The following is a 17,910-nucleotide window of genomic DNA, read 5'->3' on the forward strand; positions in this document are numbered from 1 at the left end:
GTCTCAGAGTCGTCTGTGTCCTAGTTCTGGTAGAACACCAGTCTGGTTCTCTGGAACCGGACCTGGTTCTGGTTGAACTCACCTGGTCGTTGTCCACCAGGTCTAGCTCCCCACTGCCGTCTTCCGGTAGACTAGTTTCAGGAGAAACTAAGCCAGACTTTGGATCAGAACCTTCTGAAATCTTCACTTCTACTGATCGCAAGCACCGCCAAAGTAACAGAGCTGGTATAGGAGTGGACTTTCACAATAAAAGCTGTGTTATTGTTTGTTTTTTCACAATAAGAGCCTTGTGAGAAGGTAGAGGTGTGGTGAGGGACCTCCAGCAAAATGACCATGTGACACACTGGTCTTGCACGTTGCTGCCAATCCCTGAGTGATGGCTGCAGGTGGGAAAAACTCTGACCTCAGTCCTGCTGAGACCACCTGATGATCCTGCAGGTTGTTCAGATCACCTGACTGACCCGAGCTCAGAACTGCTGGTCCATATGGTCCATATACTGATGTTACCTGCATCAGAGCAGAACTCAGGTCTACTTCTGCCTTTCACATTTAATCTGAATGATTAATTCAGGCACTGCATCACTCATTTAGCTCCGCCCCCTCTGCTGTGGCCTGATTGTCCTGCATGTGAATGTCAGAGAAAAGACTTAAAAGTGATTTAGATGGGAGGAGGACGGGTTCTGATCCAGAGGGGCAATTAGAGAACAGGAAGTTGCAGGTTTGAATCCCGGTTGTGGGCATGTGTTCCTCCCACAGACCAAAACGTGCATGTTAGGTTACATGGAGACTCTAAGGTGTGTGTCCCTGTGATGGACAGGAGAGCTGTCCAGGAAGCCCCTACCCTGGTGGAGACAGCAGCGAGGATGAAGTGATTTTAAACATAAATTATTTATTTTAACTATCAGAGATAGCGGTTTTAATCTGAGGAAGCAGGTGAGTGTGTGCGCGCACGCGTGGAAGAGAGAGAGAAGTGGACTGATTGGACGAACCGCGGTGCGCACAGCCTTGCGCGCTACCCGGGTCTGGACCTCGGTGCGCTCGCACGCACGCGCTGCGCTCACAGCTGCAGCCTTTGACGCACAGCTGGTTTCCATGGAGAGGTACCAGTTCGGAGGCCCCTCCTCCCTCCTCTTCCTCCTCCTCTCCAGGGCGGAGGTCTGACTGCAGCTCGGTACTTCGACACAAAACTTTTCCCAAACTTCAGACTTTCTCTCCGATCGGAACCTCTGCGAGATCATGTCCGGCGTGGCGTCAACTCTGGCCAAGAAGCGGGCCATGGCTGCCGGGTTCGGTACCAACGCCAACGCGGTTCGGTACCTGAACCAGAACTTCGAGGCCCTGCGAGCCCAGTGCCTGGACAACGGGCAGCTCTTCTCCGACCCGATGTTCCCCGCCGCACCCGAATCTCTGGGCTTCAAAGAACTGGGCAGCAGCTCCTACAAGACCCGCGGAGTGACCTGGAAGAGACCCACGGTAAGAACCGAGCCGGAACCGGGAGAGGGGTGGGTGTGGCTGCTGCTGGTGTGCAGCCCCTCTCTGCTGAAGGCCCAGGGTCGCTCTCTTGCATCTCTAACGCTAACTTGAAGGTTCTGATCCAGGTGGGGTCAGCCCCCCCACCTCCCCCTCAGAAAACCTGGTGGCCTACCTCATACCTGTCAGGCTTTTTCTCCCCTTTGCTTCTAGAGCTCACACAGGGTCCACACCCTACCAGGAAGAGCTGGCCCATCAACAAATGACCCCGAAACCCAGTTCTGGTCCCACCGGACCATTCTAACGGGGTTTGAAGGACTTGGAGATGAGTCCATTCATGTTTCTGAACTGAACCAGCCGCTGTGGTTCAGCCATCCTGACAGAACAAAAATCAAAGAGCACGGGTCAAAGGTCGAGAGTTGACAAAGAGCACGGGTCAAAGGTCGAGAGTTGACTCATGCTGCATCTCCACTAGTCCGCCTGGCTTAACTGAACCAGTTTGAGTGGTTTCTTAATTACAGGTGAGAAACGGCTCTACCGGGTCGGAGGCGCCTGCATCTGATCCGGTGGAAAACACAACAACGGCGGACATGATGGTGATGTTGAGCGTTCCGCTCAGTGTCTGGTTTCTTTTATCAGACTGATCCCAGAAAGCGCTGCGGGAAGCAAGCGGAAAACTCTGAAGCGACTAGTGACCCCTCCCTGCCGGTCAGTCGGTGACCAGCAGTCTCCGACTTCCCTTTTATGTGTCGACTTGGAGCGCCGCTCCGGGGAGGCTGTGGCTACGTGGTAGCTTAACATCACCGGCAGTGTGAGAATGTGAGAATGCCTGAATAAAACGGCCAGGAACCTGGTGGGAACGGCTTCAAGCCACTGAGATGAGTTGACTCTGTTCTGGTGGAAAAGACCCACAACACCACACGGGCCTGACGTTTTTGAGTTTCAGCTTCTACGGGTGTAACCTGATGGGAATCAGCAGTTGTCATGGTAACCAGTCTTCCTTTCTCTCCTTCTTTAGGAATTGGTCTCCAAACCGGAGTTTATTGTGGGTGGAGCCACACGGACAGACATCTGTCAGGGGGCTCTGGGTGAGTGTTTTCTCCTGGTTGTCTCTGAATGCAGCACAGAGTCAGGTCACAGGTGAGGTCAGAGGTCACAGAGTTAAATCAGTCATCTAGTTTTGATCCGAACTGAGATCTAGCTTCAGTCAGTCCCAGTATAACTGCACCAGGGCCTGGAACTGGTTCAGACAGCCCAGAGGGACCTGAGTCCATTTGGGTCGACGAACAGCAGACGGTACACCAGGTCCAGCATTAGAAAGGAGACGTGAGGGACGATCAGCAGTGCTGTTTGTGATCCAGCATGGTTTAGAATCCATACATCATCAGAACCAGTTTAGAAAAACCCAAACAGACCGGTTGGATAACTTCATAAACCAGTTCCAGGCTCATAAACCTGGTTTGTTCATCATACACCCACCCAGGTAGAGTCTAAAGACCTGATCTAGGATCAGATGTCCCTGCTGCTGTCCTGTCTGTCTCTCTCTAAAACACACACGTGTGTGTGTGTGTGTGTGTGTGTGTGTGTGTGTGTGTGTGTGTGTGTGTGCGCGTGTGCGTGCGTGCGTGTTTCGCTGTTGGGCCAGGCCCTCCCTGACTCACGCTGTTCGTGTGTGGGTGTTTCATGACTCAGTTCATAGTTTTTTTTTTCACAGTTTTAAGACGAAGCAGCTGAACTAGGATCAGCTGTAATTAGAGGGCGCTGCCATGCTGCACTCTGATTGGCTGTCAGGAAGGAACAGCAGGAAGGGGCCTGCAGCTATTGTTAGGGGATGAGAGAGAGACTCCTGAAGACCCTGCTCTTCAGAGAGCATCTTCTAAACTAGCACCCTCCCTGCACCCGTCCCCCCTCTACCGTCCACTCCTTGTTCCTTCCTCTCCATTACTGATGTCAAGTTGTTGTTGTTATTGTTAGCCTCAAGGGCAACATGCCGATTATCACTTGTAAGTCGCTTTGGAAAAAGCGTCTGCTAGAGAGAGAGAGAGAGAGAGGAAACACCCTCTCTCTCTCTCTCTCTCTCTCTCTCACACACACACACACACACACACACACGCCCTTGCAAGTGCTGTGACTCATCGTCATGCCGACAGAACCCACATCAGACATCTGACTCCCTCTCTGTGGAACTTTGTGCTAAAGTTTGTTTTCAGTTGTTGGAGGATTTTTGGCTGCAGAGTGAGACCTCCTCCTGCAACACAGCATCTCTGCATGGTTGTGGTTTTCAGGACCAGTTCAGACACGGTTCCTCGTGTGGTCCAGATTCCACCTCTGTAAGGCCCTGTAGATCAGATCTACTAAAGCCTGGCCATGGAGGGCCTCTACCTGCATGTGTCAGCTGTTGTCCTGCTCCAACACACCTGAGTTAAGAGTCACTTCTTCAGAGAATGTTTACTAAAACTCTACGTAAGCTAAGCAACAAAAGTACTTATGCAAAGTAATGTTCAGACCTTTAAAACATGCAGTTCCTGCTTTTTGAATCACACTTTTCCTAGAAACGTGCTGACTGGTGGACACGTGCGTGTGAGGATCTACAAGTCTGTTAATGTGGCTAAAAGTAGCTCAAATTCACCATGTCACCATCTTACCAGCTCTAGTTTCCCAATCTCTAAAATGTGCTTACGTAACGCAAGAGTCGTGTTTTTTATTTAAATCACAGAATGCAACTTTCACAGTTTCCAGAACCAATTTTGTTTGTAAAGAAGCTTTATTAACCAGGTGTGTTTACTAACCAGGTGTGTTTACTAACCAGGTGTGTTTATTAACCAGGTGTGTTTACTAACCAGGTGTGTTTATTAACCAGGTGTGTTTACTAACCAGGTGTGTTTATTAACCAGGTGTGTTTACTAACCAGGTGTGTTTATTAACCAGGTGTGTTTACTAACCAGGTGTGTTTATTAACCAGGTGTGTTTACTAACCAGGTGTGTTTATTAACCAGGTGTGTTTATTAACCAGGTGTGTTTACTAACCAGGTGTGTTGGTAAAGGTAAGATAGAAAACATGCAGGTAGCCAACCCTCAGGTCCAGAATTAAATAGCCATGAACTAGACCAGCGGTAGACAACCCTGGTCCTGCTTGCTTTCCAACTATCTTTGTTGTTCCTGCTGTTGTTACCTGGATCAGGTGTGTTCAGCCAATTAGAAGCTGCAAGTTCATGCGTGGCTGGAACACATGCAGCTCTCTAGGACCAGGGTTGCCTATCCCTGAACTAGACTATAGGGGCATTAGAATATAGGGATCACTAGACTGTCGGGGCAACAGAGCAGTGCTCCTCACTCCTGGCCCTGGAGGGCATGTATTCAGCGTGTTCTAGTTGTAGCCCTGCATCAACACACTGGATTTCAACCAGCAGAGCCCGATGAGCTGCTGAACAGGTGCTGAACAGGTCATTCACTGAATAAAGTGTGTTGGAGCAGAGAAACAACTAAAATGTGCTGAATACCAGCCCTCCAGGACCAGGATTGAGAACCACAGCCCAGGACTATAGGATAGTGATCCCCAACTCTTTTCCCCGAGGCCCAGTATCCAGCGTGTTTTAATTGTTTCCCTAATCCAGCACACTTGATTCACCTGTTCAGCAGCCCATCACGCTCTGCCGAAACCTGTTCATTACCTGCTAATTGAAATCAGGTGTGTTGAAGCCGGGAAAACAGTGAAACATGCTGGATGCCGGCCCTCGCAGAAGGGAGTTGGGTATCACTGATGTAGGGGCATTAGATGGTGTTAGATAAAAACTGATATTATTATTATTATTATTATTATTATTGAACTAATGTTAATGTCTTGACTGTTAAACATCTGGTGTTTTATTGAACGTAGCTTCATCCTTTTCATTCTGTCGATGGATACCAGGCTCCAGTAGGTCTTACAGGGAGGAGTGGATTTTACGAGGAGGATGACCTTGCCTCGGCACCGACCTTTCAGTAAAACTCCCTTGAGAAAAGTCTAGCAAGGGCCCTGTCCACATGTAGCCGGGGATCTGCCAAATCGTAGATATTTTTCTACGCTTTGGCCTGTCATCCACACGAAAACGGATCTTTTTCACACGAAAACGGAGTTTTTTAAAAACTCCGGCCAAAGTGAAGATCTGCGTTTTCTCCGTTTTGGGTGTCTGTGTGTGGACGGACAAAACCAGAGTTTTAAGGTCCGCAACGTCACTTTCCGCGACAAAAAACTGCTGACATCACGTGTGCGACCTGTGTTTACACTAGCCGACATCATGGATGCCCTCAGAGCTGCGCTCGCTTTATCAATTGTCCAAGCGCTTTCTGCTTGTTTGTTTTTGCAAGCGGAATTACTGCTCCTTGCGGAAGACCACAGACGAAGGACGAGGTTAAGAACGGGGGAAGTACTGCCGCCTACAGGTCTGGCATGTCCTTAACAACGTATTTATCCGGGTACGTGTGGACAGAGTTTTTGTTTAAACGAGGTGGTGTGGATGCAAGTTTTTGGAGGGGCGGATATTCGTTTTTAACAAACCCGGCTACGTGTGGACTAGGCCTTAGGGTGCACCTGGAGAAAGTTTAGACTCCCTTTTACAGCTTTATGCCTGAGAGTCTAAGGAATGTCAAAATGTGTGTGTGTGTGTGTGTGCTTAATAAATGCTGCCGGAAGCCTGATGAGAGTGAACTGAGACCCGAGCTTGGTGTGTATTCATTTCCTCTCCACTTTGCAAAGTCTAAATTGATTGTTTATGATTGGTATTGGTGTTGATTGATTGATTGATTACTATAACCCCTGTGCTTTAAACTTTCCCTGAGGTAATCTTGGATCAGGGGCGTGTCCAGGGAGTGGCCTGGGGTAGCACATGCCACCCTTGGAATCTGATTGGCCACCCCAGGTGCCACCACACTAATTTACCTTTAAATAGGCTTTTCATTGTCCACAAAGGCTTGGGGGTGAAGCAAAAAAAAAGCATAACCATTGGTGCCACCCATGCACAAAGTTGTGCCTCACCTGGGCCACCCCATTTTAAAAGATCTGGACACGCCACTGTCTTGGATTGATAAAATTACCCAACAGATGGTAGGAGGAAGATGAAACCCAGAGTAACAGTGGTTCATGTTCTCCAGGTGACTGCTGGCTGCTGGCTGCCATCGCTTCTCTGACCTTGAACGAGTTTGTGATGGCCCGAGTCGTTCCCCAGGACCAGAGCTTTGGTCAGAACTACGCAGGAATCTTTCACTTCCAGGTAACGGGTGTTCTAGCACTCATCATTCCTACATGTGACATCAGTCAGTTAATCAAGAACCCCTAACAGATATCATTTAGGTGTTACCAATCATGTGGCCTTTTTGGCATTGGGTGCCTGATCGATGCAGTATTTAACGGTTCTATCTGTAGGACGTGTGTGTGGTGTTTCAGGTTTCTGTCTGTTCGTCTGCAGTTCTGGCAGTTTGGGGAGTGGGTGGACGTGGTAATCGATGACCGTCTGCCGGTCAAAGACGGAGAGTTGTTGTTCGTCCACTCAGCAGAGGGGAGGGAGTTCTGGAGCGCCCTGCTGGAGAAAGCCTACGCTAAGTGAGAACGTCGTGCAGAACCTTCCAACAACTTTACTCCTAACTAGGTTTGGGCTGTGACATGGTGCCATGTGTTTGCAGAGTTAATGGCTGCTATGAGGCGCTGTCCGGCGGTTCCACCACTGAGGGATTTGAGGATTTCACTGGAGGCATTGCTGAGAACTTTGATCTGAGACAACCACCATCAAACTTGTTTCAGGTCATCAAGAAGGCACTGGAGGCTGGAGCACTGCTGGGCTGCTCCATCGATGTGAGTTCATTAAGTATTTAGTTTCAGGTGTGTCTCAGAAATAACACATCACCTCGTCCGCGTGGAGGAATCTGCGAGAAGCAGGTTCGTGTGGTTTAGTTGATCCTTGAGAAACGTGTTTTTGTACCGCTGCAGATCACGAGTGCTGCAGACTCGGAGGCTGTGACTCGCCAGAAGCTGGTGAAAGGCCATGCCTACTCACTGACTGGTGCAGTGGAGGTAAGGGGAGCTCCTGAACCTGAGGCTCTGTGAAACCACGACGGGGTAAAACATGCTGCTGTCTTCTGCCTCCAGGTGAATTACCGCGGCCGTCAGGAGAAGCTGGTGAGGATGAGGAACCCCTGGGGTCAGGTGGAGTGGACTGGAGCCTGGAGCGATGGGTAACCAAGCACAACACTGAGCTGCAGGATGACACACATCCAACACAAATTCTGAACAAAACGGTTTCAACTTTAATCAGTTTTTCATGGTATCATTTTATAAAAAGCCTGGTTAACGGATTGTATCGTCTGTTCGTACGTACAAATAGAACTGATCATCATCAGAATGCAAACATATCTAGTGATGGTCAGTAAACTGACCTAATGGAAGCTTTTATAAAGTAAAGAGTACGGGTCCAAGAACCCGAGAGCACATTACCCCAGTGCTGACTGCTCTGCACTGGCTCCCGGTAAAATATCGAGCTAAGTTTAAAATCTTAACTCTCGTTTATAAGGCCCTCCAGGGCAGTGCCCCCTCGTACATTACTGCGCTTTTGAACAGGTATGCTCCATCTCGGTCTCTTCGCTCAGCCGAGCAGGAACTTCTGGTGGTCCCCCGGTCGAAATCTCGATCGAGGGGTTGTCGTGCTTTTTCTATTTTGGCTCCAACTCTGTGGAACGAATTGCCACTGAGCATTAGGCAGGCACCATCCCTTCAAGTCTTTAAGTCTCGTTTAAAGACTCATTTTTATTTGATTGCGTTTCAGCGCTAGGGTCACTTGAATTGCCCTAACATTATGGTTTTAACTATTCTTCTTTTTAAACCGGATGCTTGATTTTATTTTGTCCGACTTTTTTTTTTTTTTTTATCGATTGGTCTTATTCCAATATCTCTTATCTGTAATGCTGTTTGCTTGCTATTTTACGATTTTATGTTTTTATCCTGCTTTTATGCCCATGTATTGAGAATGTTTTTCTTTTAATGATGTTGTTCAGCACCTTGGGCTTCGGATAATGTTGTAGAAGGTAGCCTGGCAAGCCAGACTAAATAAATATATTATTTAGTCTGGCCATGCTCCATTGACGGCTCTCGGTTGTGGGGCGGGTTCTACCGTTGTCTTTCTCCGCATGCTACTGGACAATAAATGTGACATACTCTTGTTTCACTCTGTTGCATCATCCCACCCACCAGGCATATAGAGTGCCCTGATTGGCCCACAAAGTGGATAAAGCTCTGTGATTTGTTCACTAAGCAGATAGAGCACTATGATTGGCCCACCATTATGGACCAATCACAGCTCTTTATGTGTTTGAAACCCCTCTAGAGAGCTGTGATTGGCCAGCCAGAGTCCTGGTAGGAGCTGCTGAGGTTCCAATGGAGCGTGCCTAGACCATTCTTTGCAAAGCAAGAATTTGGTCTAGTTCACTAGGCTATGTAGAAGGTACTCTACAAATAAAATTTGATTGATTTGATTGAACCAAACCCCGTGGAACTCCATGACTGACTCCAGTGGAAGAAGATTCTTTAATAACATGAACAAACTAGAATCTATCAGATAAATGGGATTTAAACCAGTTTAGGGCTGCTCCCTTAATCCCATCGTCTTCAAACCTCTGGAGCAGATTATTATTTTCCAACTGGATCAAACGCTGCATTAAGATCTAACAGAACCAGTGTAGACACCAGTTCGCTGTCTGACATCACGATGCACGCGTGTCCGAGTCCAAACCTTTGAAGGTTCTTCGTGTTGATGCACAACTCTTCTTTTTCCTGTAGGTCATCTGAGTGGAGCTACGTTACAGGTGACTGTCCACATGCCAACGCAGAGGACGGAGAGTTCTGGTGAGTCTGGCTCATTACAAGAACAATTGTGAGGTATTATGAGGTCAGACTGAGTTTGTCTCTTTTCCTGGCTCCACAGGATGTCCTTCAATGAGTTTCTGCGCAACTACTCTCGTGTTGAAGTGTGCACTCTGACCCCCGACACTATTGAAGATGACTCCGTCAAGCACTGGAGTATCAGCAAGTTTGATGGCACCTGGAGGAGAGGCTCCACCGCTGGAGGCTGCAGGAACAACCCATGTTGGTACCACACTGCTCAGACTATAGTAGCTGTGGTCCTCGTGGTCTTGTCCATCCTTATTGGGGTTTTAACATTTATGTTTGGAAGGTGGACAAAAAATAATGGAGAACTGTATGTAAACTTGATGCCCCTTCTAGCTGCGGGCTCTACATGGGCTGCTGCTGAGAAGCAGTTCTGTTGATCAGCAGCAGCCTTGTAGAAGACAAGATGGTCCTGAGAAGGACTTACAGCAGTTGAAACAGAGGTGGTGCTTCAGGTAAACCTCCTGATGCAACAAGAAGCTGTTGTTTTTTCAGACACCTTCTGGATGAACCCGCAGTTTGTGATCAAGCTGGATGAGGAAGATGATGACCCTGATGATGGTGAGGTGGGCTGCAGCTTTGTGGTTGGTCTGATCCAGAAGAACCGCAGGCGTCTGCGCAAACAGGGCGAGGACATGCACACCATCGGCTTTGCCATCTACGAGGTCTGAATGTTAACTTTAAGGTCATTCCTGGTTCCAGCCTGAATCTGACCTTTAACCTCTACTTTCCTTTTCATTTCAGGTTCCACAGCAGGTGAGTCCAGACGCCTCAGAAGAAAGTCCCGCCCACCCAGGAGGTGTGGAGGCATTAAAACACAACGACGTTCTAGTCAGCTGTCGAAACTGGGCAGAAGTGGCTCAGCAGATAGAGGATCATCCAGTAATCAGCAGTAGCTCAGGAGGTGGAGCGGGTTGTCGAGTAATCGGAAGGTTGCAGCTTCATTCCTGGCTCCAGCCAGCGAATGCTGCTGTTGTGTCCTTGGGCAAGACACTTAACCCGCCTTGCCTGCTGGTGGTGGTCGGAGACCAGTGTTACCAGTGTATGGCCGGCCTCGCCTCTGTCAGCGCGCCCCAGGGCAGCTGCTGCTACATCCTAGCTCATTCCCGCTAGCATGTGAATGGGTGAATGACTGTTGTGCAGGGGCGGATTTAGGACTGAAGAAGATCCGGGGCTTAACACACACACACACACACACACACACACACACACACACACACACACACACACACATGTGACGCACTAGTCAACATCATATATGTCTTGTACCACATAATCTTTAATCTGAAGCTACATATTAAGTATATTCAGGGCAGAGTATTGTTCCTGTTAGTGTTTAGTGTGAGATGATAGTAAATATTCCCGTTCTTTCTCCAACAACGTTACCTGATAGTAAGCTAACTTTAGGCAAACCAGCAGCACAACAAATATTTTCAAATAAGACTCACAAACCTGAGTCAACACCAGTCTCATCAAAGCTGGGGTTCTGTCGCCGTACTTTTGGTCTAAAAAACGTCCTTATGTCCATCTTCACTCATGCGTTTCAGGCAGAGAGTGTAGAAGAAGCCGGCTGCTGAAGGGCTTCTTCTTCAGTGGTGGAGGCTCAGGCAGGCTGTATACAAACTACTGCCAGCTGCTCCCTCTCTGCTGGACTTTGGTACTGCATGTTACTTCCGCGATTTAGATCCGAGGCTTCAGCCCAAGTAGCCGGGCCTAACGCTGCCCCTGCTGTTGTGAAGGGCTTTGGGGGGTTGTATAACCCTAAGAAGACGCTATACAAATACAGGCCATTTACCATAATTAGAGGGTTGCTGGTTCAATCCCAGCTCATTCCTAGTCAATCTTCCCTTGTGCCTTTGAGCAGACTCTTCACCCACCATGCTGCCTCGCCCTTAAGGGTCATTAGGTTCAGGTTCCGGGTGTCTCTGGCTGAGCAGGTCCTTCTCTTGACCTCAACAATAATGGTGGTGACTGAGTTCTCGTCTTGAGGCGTTTCTGAACGGCTGGTGGGCGGAGCCTAATTAATGGATCAAAATAGACATTCTGGCTTCTGGTTTAACAGGAAAATTGAAATGTTGACAGGTGATAACTCGGGTGTATGCTTCATGTAGACAGGCAAAAATCCAGGTGTGTTCTTCATGTGAGCTACAGGGGATATTTCAAATAGAACCTTCTGGTTAAATGGCTGTTTCTTGTTCTGAATAAAGGAAGTGGTCTCATCCATCATGAGGTGATGTTTATGTTTATTTGGCAGACGCATTTATCCAAAGCAACGTACAATCGTTAACCTACAGAGAATGTTGTGATTCAAGGTCACCATGAACTGAGACCATATGGGACATTACTGTCCAGCCTCAGTGGACCTCCAGGTCCTTCAGAGGGTTTCCGAAACAGAAAGTTTCACTCTAATTTGCCCGGTGTAAAAGCCATGCTTATTGGCTGAAAAACCTGCTCACCTGTACAGGTAGTTGATAGGTCTGCTAAAGGGCCATCTAGTCCTTTTTTATTTTACTTTCAAAGACTTTGTCATGTCATTCAATTAATTTTGTGAATCGGTAGCTTTAGTATGGCAAGAATTGACCCAACTGTTTGCCTGCAGTTTCACGGACAGAGAGACGTCCACCTGGATAAGAACTTCTTCCTGTCCCATGCTCAAAAGGCCAGATCAGAAACCTTCATCAACCTGCGAGAGGTCAGCAATCGCTTCAAGCTGCCACCTGGCGAGTACCTGATTGTTCCATCAACCTTCGACCCACACCTAAATGGAGATTTCTGCATCAGAGTGTTCTCTGAGAAGCAGGCTGAGACTGTGTAAGAACTGCAAACACTGGTTCTGGGGTTTGTGGGGAAGGTCCAATAGGACCATCGGTGTTCTCGGGTGAGGTGTTTAAGATTCCTCTGGTAAATTCACACTAGTCTCTCTGTGGCTCCTCAAGCGGCTCTGAAAGAACTCTTTCAGAGCCTCAGTGAGCGAGGCAGAGGAGGTGAGTGGATTTGATATAAAGAAGTCATCAGAGACGGAAAATTACTGAAGCTTTAGTTTTCTGATATTTATGGAACTTTGTGTTTCATCAGGCCCTGTGATGACCCGGTCAGCGCCACCCTTACTGAGGTGAGAGAACTCTGGTGGGAGGTAGCATGTTCCAGCTGTTAGTTAGCGTGTTCCAGCTTTTTGTGTGTTCCAGCTGTTAGTTAGCGTGTTCCAGCTGTTAGTGTGTTCCAGCTGTTATTTAGCGTGTTCCAGCTGTTAGTTAGTGTGTTCCAGCTGTTAGTTAGCGTGTTCCAGCTGTTAGCGTGTTCCAGCTGTTAGTGTGTTCCAGCTGTTAGTTAGCGTGTTCCAGCTGTTAGTTAGCCTGTTCCAGCTGTTAGTTAGCCTGTTCCAGCTGTTAGTGTGTTCCAGCTGTTAGTTAGCCTGTTCCAGCTATAAGCTAGCGTGTTCCAGCTGTTAGTTGGCATGTTCCAGCTGTTAGTTAGCCTGTTCCAGCTGTTAGTGTGTTCCAGCTGTTAGTTAGCCTGTTCCAGCTATAAGTTAGCGTGTTCCAGCTATAAGTTAGCGTGTTCCAGCTGTTAGTTGCCATGTGCCAGCTGTTAGTTAGCCTGTTCCAGCTATAATTTAGTGTGTTCCAGCTGGTAGTTAGCGTGTTCCAGCTGTTAGTGTGTTCCAGCTGTTAGTTAGCCTGTTCCAGCTATAAGTTAGCGTGTTCCAGCTGTTAGTTAGCATGTTCCAGCTGTTAGTGTGTTCCAGCTGTTAGTTAGCCTGTTCCAGCTATAAGTTAGTGTTCCAGCTGTTAGTTAGCCTGTTCCAGCTATAGGTTAGTGTGTTCTGGCTCTCAGTATGTTACAGCTATAGGTTAACATGTTCTAGCTGTTAGTTAGCTTGTTCTATCTGTTAGGTAGCATGTTCTAGCTGATGCATGTTCCAGCTGTTCCCATGTTCTGGCTGTCAGTAAGCATTTTACAGCTGTAGGTTAGCATGTTCTAGTTGTTAGTTAGCATGTCCCAGCTGTAAGGTAGCATGTTCTAGGTGTAAGGTACATGTTCCAGGCGTTAATTAGCATGTTCTGGCCGTCAGTTAGCATTTTACAGCTGTAGGTTAGCATGTTCTAGTTGTTAGTTAGCTCCAGCTGTAAGGTAGCGTGTTCCAGATCTAAGGTAGCCTGTTCTGGCTGATGCATGTTACAGCTGTTAGTTAGCATGTTCCAGCTACTTGGTGTTTTCCAGCTGTAAGGTAACATGTTCTAGCTGTTAGCATGTAAAAACATCTGGAGCAGATGTTTACAGGACATGTTGTCAGAATCTTTGTGTAGTTTAATTCATACCTAGCCTAGTGACCTAGACTTTGCAAAGTTTTAAAATAATAATATTTAATCTGGCTTGCCAGGCTACTTCATACCTGCTGTTAGTCTTTCTCAGACAACCAACGCTAATCCCGAGTTATTCCCATTTTATCTCTGCCAGTCCAAGTTAGTCCTAGCCAATCTCCACTAAATGACCGGTGCTAATCCCAATTAGTCCCAGCTAACCCTGATAGCAGCAAATTTTCTCCAGCAATGTGTCCTAGGGTAGCTGTGTCTACAGGGTAGCTGTTAGTTAGCAAGTTCCAGCTGTAAATTGAGATGTTGTGGTGTTTAGCATGTTTAAGCTAACAGCTGACAGACAATATGTTGCCTTATTGGTCTAATTACATATCTGATCATTTTTCTTGCATCTCTGTTCCAACATTTGTAAAACTTTGGTAATTTTGTGAAATTCAAATTTGTCTGATTTTTATTTATTTATTTATTTTTCTTCATTTTAGAGAAATTCAAAACAGACGATCATTAAGTAAAAAACCTGAAAAATTGCCATTGTCTCACTTTTAGCAGTAAAAAAAAATGACTTCCATTTAAAATGCACGTTTCATTTATAAAATGGTTGGAAATTGTTTATTGAGGAGTTAGACATGAAGCCTTTTGTCCACTTTCAGCTTTTGTAGTTTTTCCACAGGAATATTGATGATGTTTTCCTGGTCTTTGTGTCTGTCCAGGACTTGGTTTCAGACCAGGATGTGGATTCAGGATTCAAAAATCTGTTTACTAAACTTGCCGGACCTGTAAGTTTGTATTCACAACTTCTCAGTAACACAACAGAGTTCAGCATGCTTCCTGTGACACCTGCTGTAGCTCCGCCTGAAAGACATTTTTACCCGAGACACATCTTTACCTGATATTGCTGAGTCCCTGCCTCTTTTTCAGGACATGGAGATCTCTGCAAGTGAGCTGCAGACCATCATGAACAAGATTGTTTCCAAACGTAAGCTGAAGCTTGAACCTGCGTACGTTGCACGTGATCCGCTGTAGTTTTGACCTCCCTTGTTGTAAACAGGAACTGACATCAAAACGGACGGATTCAGCCTGGACACCTGCAGGGTCATGGTGAACCTGATGGACGTATCTTTAACCACAACATCTCTTCTGTGTGTGTGTTTGTGGACTCTGCTCAGCCGACCTTAAGGGCAGGTCACCTGACTCCATGTTTACTAAACATGTAAAGCATATCTGCTGATTAGTTTGCTGTAATCAGCCCGTTTAGCCGAGGAACAGCTGAGTGATCTTTAACCTGCAGCAGGACAGCGGTAATGGAAAACTTGGCCTTGGAGAGTTCGCCACACTCTGGAAGAAGGTGCAGAATTACCTGGTGAGCGCTGACCTTTGACCTGTGATTTGCAATATTTATGCAAATTTCAGTGAATCTGAGTTTGCTTGTTTGTTTTTTTGCCCACTCAGTCGATCTATAAGAAGAACGACTCGGACAACTCGGGGACGATGAGCACTCCGGAGATGAGAGTGGCTTTAAAAGATGCAGGTCAGTTGGAGTTGGACCATCAGTCTTCTCTAACTGAACTGAGCATGTGCAGAAGCTTACTCACTTCTGTCAGCTGATCAGCAGTTGAATGAGGCATCGAGTGAGCTGGGTGTTGAAGTTGGTTTGGTGGTGGCGCCACAGACGGCTAGTCTGAATTTCCTCTTTTGCTGTTCACATCCCACTTCCTGTTTCCTGTCTTAAGCAAACTCGAAGAGCGGCACTAATGGAGGTGGTTTCTGTCTGTAAGTGGCGTAAAAACACCTGGAGCAGTTGTTTACTGGAATCTTTGTTGTTTTACTTCATACCTGCTGTTAGTCTTCTCTTTCTCAGACAACCAACACTAATCCCAGTTGTTCTCACCAATCCTAGTTAGTCCCAGGCAGCCAACCTCCACTAATGCCATATGACCCAAGATAATCCCAGTTAGTCCCAGCTAATCCCGATAGTGATTAGCGAGTGTAGCTCATCGCCATCTTTGTGTGAACGGATGAATGTAGTGTAAAGCACTTGGAGTCCTTTGACTCGGAAAGGTACATTTATTCCTGCTAATCCCAGATAACCCCTGATACTCTCAGTTAAAATCCCCTAATCCAAAATAACCTCACTAATCACAGAAAACCTCTGCTTTTCCCAGTTAACCACCAGTATTTCCAGTTAATCCCAGCTAACCCCTACCCAAGGTAACCTGTGAGTCTGGTGGACCCTCCAGACACATCCTCAGGAGGAGAACCGGCTCTCTGCTTCTCCTGACAGCGTTTTGTCTTGTGCAACATTTCAACTGTTGATGCTGTAGGCTACCCACAATGCATCACAAGAACATGTCAGCAGGAACTGATTAGCAGGAACACCTGACGGACGTGAAAGAGGAGGGTCCTGGTTCCTTCTGGAGGTTTCTGTTGTGTTGATGTTAGATGTTTTGGACCTCCACACAGCCAAGAATGAGAATCACCTGTGTGATTGGCTGAAGGGTGTGCTGATCTCCATGGGAACACCCTTGAGATGAGTCACCGTCCAGGAGTGGTTCTAATAAATATTCACTTCGTTTACTGACCGGTGGTACCGTGGTTCTGCTCCAGTTGACTCGATCAGTGTGTGTGTTCATCGAGCACCATTGGTTCTGAGATGGACTCAGTTCTGGGTCCACCTGAACCACATCTTAGGTTCTGGAATAACCATCACTGAATAGAGAAGAGGAATGTTGGGATGTCTGACTTCCTGTTTGGATCGGAATCATCTGATTGGGTCTCTGGGCGTTGGTTCGTGTTCTGACTCACCTCTGAGGTGTGTGTGTGTGTGTGTGTGTGTGTGTGTGTGTGTGTTCTTGTACACACTACATACTGAGGACCATTTAGACCATTTTCCCTACAATGTGAGGACATTTTTCAAAGTGAGGACATTTTTTTTAGACCTTACTTTTTTTTAGAAGCTTACCAGAAGCTTGCTATACCAGTTATAGGTCTGGTGTGAATGAAGTTTTAGTTAAGGTTAGGGTTAGGAGTAGATCAGTATTGGTTATAGTTAGGATTGGGGTATAGGTTAGGCATGAATGAGTCACAAAAATGAATGGAATTCAATGTAGGGTCCTTACTATGATAGAAAAGTAAGTGTGTGTGTGCGTGCATGCATGCGTGTGTGCGTGCGTGTGTGAGAACTAACCAGTGTTTGTGTCTTTGTGCTGCTGCAGCTGACTGATGGAGACGGTATGTCACCTTCTTTGTTCTGTTAGTTTGGACCCAGTCCGACTGACCCAGTCGGACTGGGTCAGTCGGACTGGGTCAGTCGGATTGAACAGAACCATTTTGTGATTTATTTTTCTTTGTGTTTTTGTTTATTTGGCTCTTTTCTGTGTGTGGCATCTTGTCAGTCAATAGGGGTGATACTTGCCATGGAGAGGTCAAAGTTCGTCTTTCAGACTAGCTCAGATTTCTCTTTATTTCTGGCTGAATCAGCTAATTTTATTCTGAAGATCAGATCTGTGCTGAACTCTAGACATGGGTTCGGGTTTTTGTGTACAACAAATTCACAGATTTCGACCTCTGAGAAAAGGAAGACGTTAGATTACTTTTGTTCCACATCTGAACAAGAGGAGCTGATAAATGATGGTGAAACCTGAGCTAGCTTGTGCTGTTGTTCCCCTGCAGGTTTCAGCCTCAACAACACCATCTACCAGCAGCTGGTGGCCCGCTACTCCGACCCCGACATGACCATCGACTTTGACAACTTCGTCAGCTGTCTGATGAGGATGGAGCTGATGTTCAGTGAGTTTTCTAACAGAACCAGGCCCGGTTGACTCTTTAGGCTAGACTGTGGTTTCCCTCAGCTGTGTAAACCATGACGTTTTTGACCTTCATCATCATGACTGCGCTTCCCTTCCTCCTCAGGGATCTTTTACAAACTCGACACAAACAGCAGCGGCAGCATTGAGCTGGACTTCCAGCAGGTGAGGACAGAAACTCACCAACAGGTTGTCCCAGACTCTGAGCCCAGGATCTGATTCTGTTTTTCTGTCCTCCTGCAGTGGTTGACCTTTGCCATGATCTGAAGTGGACCTCCTCTGTGCTGCAGGGCATTCTCCAGCTGTTTGCAGCGACCGCTCATATTCATCACAGCTTTACTTTTCTATGTTTGTTCTCAGAACCACGAAGGACTATTCCCTAAACTCAATAAACCTGTCTTAAAATGTC

At 47.0% G+C, this 17,910-nt stretch overlaps 1 protein-coding gene across 1 annotated transcript; it reads left to right on the forward strand.

Moving 5' to 3' along the window:
- The first annotated feature begins 697 nt into the window (after nucleotides 1–697).
- LOC107393875 (calpain-2 catalytic subunit) lies at nucleotides 698–17,910 on the forward strand. Its single transcript, XM_015972488.3, has 21 exons — nucleotides 698–1,473; nucleotides 2,489–2,558; nucleotides 6,601–6,719; nucleotides 6,915–7,048; nucleotides 7,129–7,297; nucleotides 7,433–7,516; nucleotides 7,592–7,677; nucleotides 9,275–9,340; nucleotides 9,420–9,580; nucleotides 9,878–10,047; nucleotides 10,127–10,138; nucleotides 11,982–12,193; nucleotides 12,458–12,494; nucleotides 14,409–14,474; nucleotides 14,617–14,674; nucleotides 14,747–14,811; nucleotides 14,990–15,058; nucleotides 15,148–15,226; nucleotides 17,368–17,484; nucleotides 17,608–17,666; nucleotides 17,745–17,910. Exons 1-21 carry the CDS (start codon nucleotides 1,237–1,239, stop codon nucleotides 17,766–17,768), a joined length of 2,094 nt encoding a protein of 697 aa, XP_015827974.3. The 5' UTR covers nucleotides 698–1,236; the 3' UTR covers nucleotides 17,769–17,910.

The sequence above is a fragment of the Nothobranchius furzeri genome, chromosome 6, assembly GCF_043380555.1.
Source record: "Nothobranchius furzeri strain GRZ-AD chromosome 6, NfurGRZ-RIMD1, whole genome shotgun sequence".
Lineage (NCBI taxonomy): Eukaryota > Metazoa > Chordata > Actinopteri > Cyprinodontiformes > Nothobranchiidae > Nothobranchius > Nothobranchius furzeri.

Coding starts and splice junctions, on each gene's coding strand:
- LOC107393875 (XM_015972488.3), top strand. CDS start 1,237: ATGTCCGGCGTGGCGTCAACTCTGGCCAAGAAGCGGGCCATGGCTGCC. Junction 7,049..7,128: donor CTGGAGAAAGCCTACGCTAA/GTGAGAACGTCG, acceptor ATGTGTTTGCAG/AGTTAATGGCTGCTATGAGG. Junction 12,194..12,457: donor GAGAAGCAGGCTGAGACTGT/GTAAGAACTGCA, acceptor GTGTTTCATCAG/GCCCTGTGATGACCCGGTCA.